General features: G+C 28.6%; 1 protein-coding gene across 23 annotated transcripts in view; it reads left to right on the top strand.

Annotated features, from left to right (window-relative positions):
• The window catches only part of LOC122272619 (uncharacterized), a 28,410-nt gene extending 20,585 nt beyond the window's left edge, over window positions 1-7,825 (top strand). For 13 of the 23 annotated variants that reach the window (XR_015433489.1, XR_015433492.1, XR_015433486.1 and 10 more), the window contains 2 exons: window positions 2,556-2,680; window positions 7,603-7,825. Coding sequence is in view for 3 of the 23 variants with exons in the window: in XM_087162502.1 (XP_087018628.1) it covers window positions 2,556-2,636 (81 nt within the window). In the remaining 20 variants the exon portion in view is untranslated. Of the gene's footprint in view, window positions 1-2,552; window positions 2,681-7,602 lie in introns of all 23 variants that reach the window. The other 10 variants (XR_015433490.1, XR_015433487.1, XR_015433484.1 and 7 more) reach the window with 1 other exon arrangement.
• Window positions 7,826-12,084: the final 4,259 nt, after the last annotated feature.

The raw sequence follows: 12,084 nt of genomic DNA on the forward strand, positions 1-12,084 counted from the left end.
AAAGAAACAAAAACCTGGAAATTTTAAGATTTTTATCTGGAAAACCTGGAAAAATCAGGGAAATTTGAAATCTGATTTGTATGGCCACTCTGATAAAGCAATAGCTTAATACAGTATATATGCATGGTGCTAAGTAAAGTTCAAGTCCCTGTGCACTCTTTTAACTTTTGTTTTCAAACAACTATACAGCTATTTAAAGGTGTCTGCAGCTGTTAGAGTGTCTATGTATTGTAAAATATCTATGTACTACATGATCATATTACTTTTAATGCCAACTGGAGATTTGCTTTCCTATCTTGACAGCAGTACAAGATGTGGGAAAAAGTAATGATGATGATAATAATTTTGAAAAATTTGTGCATTTGAGAGAACGCAAAAGAAAAGCTCTTTGAGTACTTAAAATGATCATAGTACTGTAAAGATTGCTAAAAAAATGCAGTAAAAACCAAACAACAACGAGAAATGTTTTATTAGAAAGAAACGTTATCTTAGTCATAAAAAGTTGAATAACGTTAAGCTGGAAGGTGTGGAGGGAATTTAAACATTATCTAACACATTAAGTATGGCTTAATAATTTTTATGCCTTATAGAATTAAATCAAAACCGAAATAAATGGGATAAAAAATTTAATAGTTTTAAGAGTTATCATATATAAAAGGTATAGATAATGAGTTAAACCTATTTGGACATTAAAACCCTTATAACTTCCAAACTATGACGCATTCCGAAATCAACTAGATATTTGATAGCAATGCCTCATGTATATTATTTTTTTTTATTTAAAGGGTAATTTAAAAGTTTTTACAGGTAAAACTTCTAGTTTTGTATTTTTGGCTTTTTTTTAAAAATCACATTCAGAATAAAATAATATATGCAGATAATAATATTTCACGTGTTTAAATAGCAATTTTAAACACACAAATAGGTAAAATTGTATTTTTTATTCTAAATTTTAAAATTTATATTTTGGATAGTGTCTTTTTTGATTTTCAAAATCACTTCTCTAGACTGCGATAAAAAGTGTAAATCAAAACATAAAGCCTCTAAAACTCTTGTCTTCTGCTAAACACATTTTGGACTGTCTGGGTTTCTTTTGCGAAAATGTTTCTTTCTTCTTTTTTATTTCATCATGAACTTTTTGAATATCTTCAAATTTTGGTCTTACTCTAACAACTTGGTTTGGATTTAGAGCAACTATTTTAATTATTTTCTTTTGATCGTGTTCAATTTAAACTAAATGTAACGTACGAGACAATACCTAACTTGCTCAGGCAGCAATGTCAGATGCTTAAATATTTATAAGTCTAAATTTGCATTGTTTTTTCATTAAACCACATTAACTTTTAGTTCTATTGATTGGGATTTGATTTCTATTTTTCGATTTAACATGAACAAATTCATCTGAAACAATACCTCCTTTGTCTGGACAGCAAAATTTAAGTTTTGCACCACTCTGACTTCTGTAAATTTAAGATAGTAGCAAAGCTAACTTAAAATATCTGCATTTTGTTTTAAAATACGATTCACCTATTTTGAAAGAATGTTCCTAGATCCCTAGTTTTGTTCCCTAGTTTTACTAGTTCTCTAGTTTTGTGATTATACAAGTTAATATTATGTAAGTACTTATTTTTCCAAATATGAAAGCAATTTTAAATTTCATTAGCTATGGTCTGATCCTTATAATTATTATCACTAGACAAAGAAATTCTATATATATATATGTATATGAATGCCTACAATGAATGAGATTCATAAATCAGCCGTCCGAAAGCAATGACATTTGACATATCAATAATCTGGAGCACGAAGAAGGTCACTGTCATTGTTCAAACAGTATATGACAAACTGTTCAAGCAGAATGAGCAAAAAAAAAAAAAAAAAATGGAATTTTCTGCTTGATTAAGCATAACACATTGTTTTAAATTTAACTTTTGATAATTCATATTTTCAAATATTTTACAAATGACATCAGCAGTGATATTTGTTAGCTTATAGGTCTAATTGTTAAAAAAAAGAAAGTTAATTTCTAGTACATTAATATTTAATTATTTTTTAATTGCTTTGTCAGATAAATTTAATAAACTTTAATGGTAGCATTTTATTTATTTTTTATTTTACAACTTGATAACTATTCCAATTTTATTCCTCTTCCTTGATATTAGTTGAGTTTCTTGTCTTAAGGTAGAAAAAACACTACTACATTTAAGTACAAATTTTATGTTAAATTTTATCTCCAAGGCCTATGAACAGTTCTTTCTTGGTTTGAGTGCTGTGCGAAGCATTGGATAAAGCTTTGGTGGCTGATAAAAGGCTGGCAAAAGGTTAAAATTTTGTAATAAAATTTTTATATAAAAATTAGTCTTACCAGACACTTCAAAAATTGCTGTTAAAAATGTTTCACTGCCTGGAAATAAAACTAAAAGAACATAATATAGTGAGATTCTCAAGAAATATGTTTTATCCAAAAGTTTTTTACTTTTGAAAGTTATATTTATTTTTTGTTTAAATTTCTATTTTTATGTATCTGTCATTCATTATCTTATGTTTCTCAGCAGGTGATCGGCACTGATTCGCTCCCAGGATTTGAATCCCAACTCTTCATCTTCTCTTCTGTCTTCTACCAGTTCATCCTGTAAGTCAACGTCTTCCTCTGTATCCACACCTCCAGCCAGAGTCAGAAGTAAGTTATTTATTTGTCTGTTTTTTTTTTATTTATTCTAAAGGCCTTCTCTCGTCCTAATTTTTAAAAAAATTGTTTGTACTTGATTAATTCATACATTCTAAAAGATATTAATCATTAATTTTAGTAGCAAAGAAAGGCAACCACTTTTTTTTTGAAGTAACAAACTTTTTATATTCTTTATTGTTTTATGACACATTTTCAGTTAATTTTTACATTAAAGATTTTAACTAAGTTGCCCTATGTATAGTGGACCTTATCCTCATCTGACCCTTTGCATAAAAAATATTGACAAAACAAAGAATGCTAATTTAACTAAAAACAACAAGTTATAATTGCTTCGAAATCACTGAAAGCTAAATTTATAGTCATTTTTTGCACAGAATCTTTTAGTGGAAATTAAAATTTTTCAATTAACTATTTGAAAGATTTTCAATGCTTACCTTATATTTTGTGATCCTAGAGTCAAACTTATAAAATTTTGTTGTTTTATTGTTGACAATTCTGTTTAAAAAGTTTCCTGACCTACAAGTTATTTTTCTCATTCTGATTTCTAAACAATTTTATTCAAATTTTCTGTGTGACCATTGTGTAATGCTTTTTAAATTTTTGCTGAAAGTTAGGTGAATTTTTTTTTTTTTTTTTGTATATCTCAAGTTAATATTCACATAAAAAACATGCAATTTTAAAGAGTTTTTATAGTAAATGCAAAATATTGCTCAATACCGTATGAAAACTATTTTTTTTCTTGCTCTTTAAATGTTGGAAAGTCTGTGCCAGTCCTCCGTGAATTTTTTGTAAGTTTTCTTATTACTTACTGCATCTATTATTCTTAATTGGTTTATCGCTTTTATGTTTGTAACAATCGTAACTTGCGATTGAAATTAATATTACTTTCCGACTAGTTAGAGTACTAAAATCTGTACTGTAGCTCTGTGCTTGTCGACTTAGCTTACCAAGTAACTGAAATGCTCCAAATTCAGCTCTTACTCTATTGACAAAACAAGTTATGATTACTTCCAAACAAATCACTGAAAGCTAAGTTTATAGTCATTTTGTCCCTAAAAACTTTTTTTCGTTACACTAAACATCAAATCCTTATATTGAGTTTTATATAAAAGTGATAGACTGATATAATGACTAGTTTGTTACACACAATGTTCTTTTATTGCATTGAACTCTAATTTAAAAGTAAATTTACAAGTTGTCTGAAACAGAGCTTAACGAAAAAATCTGACAGCTTTATTTCTTGATAATTTTGTTTACATAATCTGTTGGTTGGAGCAAAATGGTTGTTGTTTGCCTGTCAATCTTACTGCAGCAGGGTTTAAATGCAAATTTTTAATGATGATTGTAATAGGTGGCATACCATATATAAAAGATAAATATTTAATTATAATCAATTGGAAGAGTTTTCCTCAAAATCAATTATAAATTTAAAAAACAGCTTTTATGTGAAACTGTTCTATTTTAAATCAATTAAATTAAGAAAAACAACTGTTATCAACCAATTCCACTGATACAGACTAATTTTTAAATTCATTAGTCGATGATTAACTATTTAACTTATAGTTTTTATCGTCTTCAGAATCTTTGATGTGAATAAGCAATTTAATATTATTTTGAGAAATTTTATTTATTATTTTAATTATGATTTTAAAGAAGGATTAGGGGCACTTTAATATATTCAGAGAATTCATTAATAGAATACCGTGAATGCTCACTTCTGCACCAGTCTTTGGGACCAAGAGAAAAAGTGCATAAGATTTCAGAAACAGTAAGTTTATACAAATAAGAAAAGTTTCAATAGCTGAATCAAACTATAAATAGTTATGAGTAGTGGCTAATCCTTCTAACTCTTTTTTATGACTTTGAGAAGCTTTTTCGCCATCTCTGTTTTCTCTGAAACTGAATAATAGTAATCGCTATAGCATTCATTTACCAAAAACTAATGTTTTAATCAGTGGCGGGAAAGAAACTGTACATGATAAATTTTCAAAGCATATGGGTGGTATATATATGGTGGTTTCAATATGGTTGTTGTACAGATGAGACACCTTATTCAAGTTCATAGAAAAAATGTCTTCCTAGAAACAATAAGCATGAAAAGTCACAAGGGGAAGAAAAATGAACTATTTCACTAGATCCAGTAGCATATTTCATTTATCTGTTAGGAAAATTGTTCATTTGCTTTAATTTAAATGTAAACACTTTTTTCTAAAAAAAATGTGATTATTTTTTTCCTATTTAAAGAGAACAAATTAAAATTTTTGTCTATTTTTTTAAAAACGTGTCCGCATAATTGAAATATTTATTTTCTGAACCACACATAAACAAATGATAATTAACATTATTTTCCTATATAATGATCCTTTGAAAAGTTTTGTATATGTGCAAAAGGCACATAAAAGGCAGAAGTGAGAGGTCACTGTATGTTGTTTTATATTTTAATAATGGTTTTTCATTTTCATAGTTCTCTTCCCTATTCAATGAAAAAAAAGTTATATTTCCAAATTTTATATTCATGTTTGTAAAATATTTTTTTCATATTAAGCACAATAAAATTTTAATTGAGTTTAGGTTAGAGAAGAAAAAGTTATGATAAAGTACCGATTTGAAGCATCTTGAAACTAACATGTACAGTATTGAATGCCTTCAAAGACATTATTTGGCAGAACAATTTTTTTCCGATAAGAAAACCTATTTTTAGTCTAAGCACGTGAAATGTCTCATAAAAGTTAAAAATTCTTAAAAAAATTAATTAAATGTGTAGGTAAATTTAATTTATCATAACTAAAAAGCAGTGTTAATAACACCTACATTTCACTTATTTATCTATTCGTAAATAGAAGGAAATCTTTTTATTTAAGGCAAAATTCACCTTTTCAAAAAAAAAAGTTTTCTTGAAACAGAAGTTTAAAAATTAAACACATTTGGAGTCTCAAAACTAACATTTAAGTAAGCAAACAAATTATAGATATCTTACGATTCTCTTATGAGTTAGGGGAGATGAAAAACACCAGAACCAATTTAATTCCATATTGAAATGTTGATTGTTTTTTAACTTTTCTGTCCTCTGGCAATCAAACAGGTTAAATACTTTCAGTCCAGCTATCCTCCAAATTATTCATTAGATTTCAATAAGTTTTGTTTCTTTTGGTTTGTGCCCCTAATGCATGTATATTTTTACAAATTTTTTTAGTGAAATTTGAAAAGTATATATTGTAAGTGGCTCATATGGAGCACCTGCTACACCTATATACAGAAAATGGCAACTAATTTTTTTGTATCAAATGAAAATGCATGTAGTATGCAGTGTACTTCCTGGGGAAGGGCCACCCTCCATCACTGCCCTTTGATGACAATGTCTTTTTGTTCATATTCCATTAAAAAAATTTAATGTTTAAATGATAATTACACACTTTTAAAATTATCTGTGTTGATAGGTTTGATTCTGATACCAGTATAAATATTTACTTTGTTAGGATTAATTAATTTATTAAGGGATTTTTAAATTATTTTTTTAATAAATATTTTTGTATATTTATTTATTTATTTATTTGAAAAAATGTGTGCACAGTGATTCTCTTTTAGCATGTCTTTTTTTTTTATAAACTACAAATTTTTCTCTCATTTTGATAATGAGTAAAAATTCTTTTTTGAAATATGAGGGTAATTTAACAATCGTTGAAGATCAAATTCAGCTATTATACATTTTGTTAAATATTTACGGTGTTAAGTAAGAGCCCTTTCAAAACTCAATGTACTCTTTTGTGTGAGGAAGCACCCTGCCCTTTTTTATTCTAAAGGAGAACTCTGTAGTTGGCATGGTAATGGAGTATGTAACAAAAATTTTTAGTTAAAAAAGTAACTAAATAAATAAAATAAAAATTGAAAAAAATAAATTTCTTCAGAGATGTAAATAATGTTATGTATAATATTTATGTAAACTTGTCCATTTTTGTCTTACATCTATACCAGTTACATAGAAACATTATTGAAATTGTGATTTAGTCAAATCTGTCATTGATAGTTTTTTTTTTTTTTAATTACAACTGTTCTTATCTAATTCTCTTTCTTTTTATGTACGGAAAACATATAAATTTCAGAAAGCATCACCGTTGAAGTAATTTAAAAATTTATTAAAATATAAAGCTATTAGAGTATTGGAAAATGATCTGCTTTTTCAACTAGCAAATTTTGAGCAAAATTTTTTCATTTATTGCTGAACTGGTTTCAATTTGATTACATATTATCGTTTTGATGTATATTTTAATTCGAAAAATATTGTAAATTTTGAAATTTTTTTTGTCAAAGGAATACAATTAAAAATTTAATCATGAAAGTAAAGCGAAAAGGAAATATGATTGATAAATTCGTATCAGTATGTAAGTTGTATATATTTAAAAGTAATTTTTCTTCTATACCTTTCTTTGAAACAATAATTTACATTAGAATAATCATTTTATCAATCTTCATAATCATTTTAAATATTAAAAGCAATAAAATTGAGCACCATAAAATAAAGAAGGAAAAGAAACAGTAAGTTTTTGAAAATTAATTAAATATTTTCAGATAAAAGGTGTGCACAAAATAAAAAAAGTGAGCACCCTGAATAACTTTTAATTTAACAGCCAGATTTTCACGTACTAGGTGTCAATCTTAATGGGTTTGTGTTTCACTATTCAATAATTTCATTCAAAAAGGATTTTTATGTTCAAAATCTTTCTAAATTGTAAGGCTGGTGTATATCTGCATGGTGTTACAATAGGTATTTTAATGAATCAAAATGTATTGATGAAATGACGTAAGCAAGAACTTTTCAAGATAAAATTTTGGTTTTAAAAGCCCATTTTCACAAAAATACTTATGTTGCTTAAAATCTATGATTTGCATAATTTTTATTTTATCCTCTCTTTCAGGATTTTGAATAATGTCAAGCATTGTTTGTTGTAGTTGATTTATTGAAGCTCTTCAGAACTCTTCTATTGTTAAGCCCAAGTGATTCTATGTGGACAAAAATATTTAAATTCTCTGTTGTCCTTATTATTTTTATATTGAATATGAAATATAAATAGAAATTTGTGTAATTTTTGTATTGTTTATAGATATGTCTTTGTATTTAAATAAAATGTATGCAATAAACTGTGTTAATTATGTATTTAGCTAATTCCAGGGTACATTCAATTTATTACATTATATTAGCAGGTGGCTACTTTTGTACAATACGCTTATTTTTTGCAAAATTAGCTGCAAGACTTAATATAATCAACAGAACTCGACTTCATGATCAATACCACACTAAATCATCATCTGTAGGCAGCTTCTTAATATTATCAGCTGTAGGTTGTATTTATTTCTGTATAGGATACAATAGTATAACTTAAAAACACACAGCTTTCATTTTAAGGCTCTATATTTTTAGCTTTATTATATATTTATTATGTTTTATAATTTATATACATATATATAGACTGCAAGTTAAAATTTGCACAATTACTTGTGAGATACATTATTTTTATAAATTTGGACAGCAATTTTATTATTCTGCTTTTAAGTAGTACAGCACAGTAAAGGAAAAATTATTAGAGATTATTATTAGAAAAATTACCTAGTTTGAAAATGTATTAATAAGTGGAAACATAGCTTATGCTTGGCACATATTCTAGACTAAGGGATTGCACTGTGTAAAACATACTTTTTTTTACAAAAAATAATTTAAATGTAAAAAATACATTAAAAAATTTTCTTAGTTCATTTATTAATAATCTATTCAAATATGTATTAATTACCTAGATAGCTAAATATTCATTTAGCTAATTGTTAATTAATTGAATTAATATTCTTCATAAGATTAAATAAAAATAATTAGATTTGCGGCTGTCAATTAGGGGTAACTAGGTCTATGACCTCTAGTAACCCTCAATAAACTGAATATAGTAAACTGAATATAATATGTGATTCAATTAAAATATTATGGGTCAATATTAAGGTCTGATATGGGGTCTTGCGTTAATATTGAAAATGACTTCGTATCGGCTCGTTTTAAAGATTTTTAGAAGACGAATTTCCACATTTTAAAGCGATTGAACACACTATTTTAGATATGCGAACATAGTAAACTACAGGGCCACATTGTTATTATTAGAAATGAGGTCTATAAATATTTGCTCAGCAAATAATTATAGAATCTGAGCAAATAATTATAGACCCTATGAGGTCTATAATTATGTCCTCAGGTAGGGTACACTATTACCCAGTAATATAATACGTGGTCCAATTAAAATATTATGAGTCAATATTAAGGTCTGATATCGGGTCTTGCATTAGTTAATATTGAAAAATGACTTCGAATGTTTAAAGCTCCTTAGAAGACGAATTTCTTCATTTAAACGCTATTCAACACACTATTATATTTATACATACATAGGAAATTAAAGAGCCACATTGTGTATCCCCATGAGGTCTATAATTATTTCCTCTGGTAGGGTACGCTATTACCCAGTAATATAATACGTAGTCCAATTAATATATTATGCGTCAATATTAAGGTCTGATATCGGGCCTTGCGTTATTATTGAAAAATGATTTCAAATTTCCTCGTTTTAAAGCTCTTAAGAACACGAATTTCCTCGTTTTAAAGTTCTTTAGAACATGAATTTCCTCATTTTAAAGCGATTGAACACACTATTTTAGATATGCATACGTATTAAACTACAGGGCCACATTGTGTACCCCCTATGAGGTCTCTAATTATTTCCTCTGATAGGGTACACTATTACCCGATAATACAATACGTGGTCCAATTAAAATATTATAGGTCACTATTAAGGTGTGATATCGGGCCAGTTTTTTCCCAATAAACAAAATTATTTCCTACATGCAGGACCCTCCAGAATATCGAAAAACACATTTAAAAAAATAATATAATTTAAAAGAAAAAAGATTTTCTTGAAAATTTGTCCGTCCCAGGGATTCGAACCCAGGACCCCTCCCTCCAGCAGCGAACTTGCTTGTCTGTAGGCCTACCATCCAGTCCACGGTGAAACGTGAAGCCTACCACAGTTTCGCTTCAAAAGCTCTTTCCTCTCTTCTTCGCAATTTACCTTTAGGGGCCCACTGTGACCCCCCTTATTGGCCCATAAAAAAAAATTCGGCAGCCATGTTTGGACCATAGACCCCTACGTAAGGTCCGAGTTTGAAAATTATACCTTGATATTAAGGGGAGCTAGGGGGTCTCGAAATTTGAATCTTTCTCGAGCCATTTTATTTTTTTATTCTTTTTTTTTTATTATTCCATTACGCTTTCTTTGCTGGATTTCACACACAGAAACCACCCCATGCATGCTTGAATATCCAAAATGTTACAAAAGAAGTCGAAAAAGAGCAAATAAATTGATTTTCCTGGATTTTTCCAGTAAAAAAACATTATTTCCTACATGCGGGACCCTCCAGAATATCGAAAAACACATTTAAAAAATAATATAATTTGAAAGAAACAAAAAAATTTTATGAAAATTTCTCCGTCCCTGGGATTCGAACCCAGGACTCCTCCCTCCAGCAGCGAACTTGCTTGTCTGGTGGCCTACCATCCAGTCCATGGTGCTCTGTGAAGCCTACCACAGTTTCGCTTCAAAAGCTCTCTCTCCTCTCATCTTCGCAAAATACCTTTAGGGGCCCACTGTGAACCCCATACTTGGCCTATAAAATTTCTCTTCGGCAGCCATATTTGGACCATAGACCAATTAGTGGGCCCACAATGGGCCAAAATAAGAGTTGTTTACTACTCTGAGTTTAAGAGTTGTTTACTACCCGGGAGGAGGTGTTTTAAGGCAAATATTCGCAGGTTTGGCTTGTGAAGCGTGGCGCAGTTGGTAAAGCTGTGTGACAAGTTAGATTTGCAGTCCCGGAGGCCCTGGGTTCGACACCCTGCGAGGGTCGTCATTCGAATTTTTTCTATTTTTTATATTATTTTTTTATATATATTTTTTGATATTTTAACGTGAATCAAGTGTTCTGTATATAAAAAAAAACTATTTTTTTCTTCGGGAAATAGCGAATAATAGCTAATAAACGGATAAATTTCGGATCATTTTTATTTATTTATTTTTTTTCATTCATATTATTTCTTTTTTTTTCTTTTCAATATTTTATAGCGAATAAAGTATTCTATATGTGAAAAGAATTATTTTTCTTTGTTAAAGAGCGAATAATGGCTTAAAAAAAGACAAAAGTCGTATCAGGAGGCACGCAAACATCACACCCCGTTACTCCCTATAATATTAAAATATAAATTTCAAACTCGGCCTGAAATTAGAGTCTAATGTATCAAACAATTGTACTGAAGGAATTTTTTATAGACTAATTAGTGGGCCCACAATGTTCCAAAATATGATTTGCTGACTGACCGGGAAGAGGTAGTTTAAGCTATATATATGCGGAGCAGGGATGTGATGCGTGGTGCAGTTGTTAGCGTTGTGGGGAAGGATGCTATGCAGTCCCGGATGTCCTGGGTTCGGTACCCTGCAAGGTTCGGCTTTATTTTTTTTTAATTTTATTTTATATTATGTTTTTTAATATACTTTTCGACAATCTAGCGTGAATGAAGTGTTCTGTATAACGAAATAACTATTTTTACTTTATGAAATAAAGAATAATAGCTAATAAACAGATAAAATTTGATTATTTTTTATTTATTTATTTATTTCATTCTTTCTCAATATTTTTAAGTAAATAAAGTGTTTCATATATGAAAAGAATTATTTTTCTTTGTTAAGAAGCGAATAATGGCTTAAAAAAAGTCAAAAGTCGTATCAGGAGGCACGCACACATCACACCCCGTTACTCCCTATAATATTAACCTATAAATTTCAAACTCGGCCTGAAATTAGAGTCTAATATATCAAACAATTGTACTAGAGGAATTTTTTATAGACTAATTAGTGGGCCCACAATGTTCCAAAATATGTTTTGTTGACCAACCGGGAAGAGGTACTTTAAGCTATATATACGCGTAGCAGGTATGTGATGCGTGGTGCAGTTGTTAGCGTTGTGGGGAAGGATGCTATGCAGTCCCGGATGTCCTGGGCTCGATACCCTGCAGGGATCGGCTTTAATTTTATTTTATATTATATTTTTTAATATACTTTTCAACAATCTAGCGTGAATGAAGTGTTCTGTATAACGAAATAACTATTTTTCCTTTATGAAATAGCGAATAATAGCTAATAAACAAATAAATTTTGATTATTTTTTTTTTTATTTATTTATTTTATTTAATGTTATTTTTTTAACTTCTTTCTCAATATTTTTAAGTGAATAAAGTGTTTCATATATGAAAAGAATTATTTTTCTTTGTTAAAGAGCGAATAATGGCTTAAAAAAAGTCAAAAGTCGTATCAGGA

This window comes from Parasteatoda tepidariorum, chromosome 4 (genome assembly GCF_982258835.1).
Source record: "Parasteatoda tepidariorum strain Cologne lab strain chromosome 4, Ptep-v5.0, whole genome shotgun sequence".
Classification (NCBI taxonomy): domain Eukaryota; kingdom Metazoa; phylum Arthropoda; class Arachnida; order Araneae; family Theridiidae; genus Parasteatoda; species Parasteatoda tepidariorum.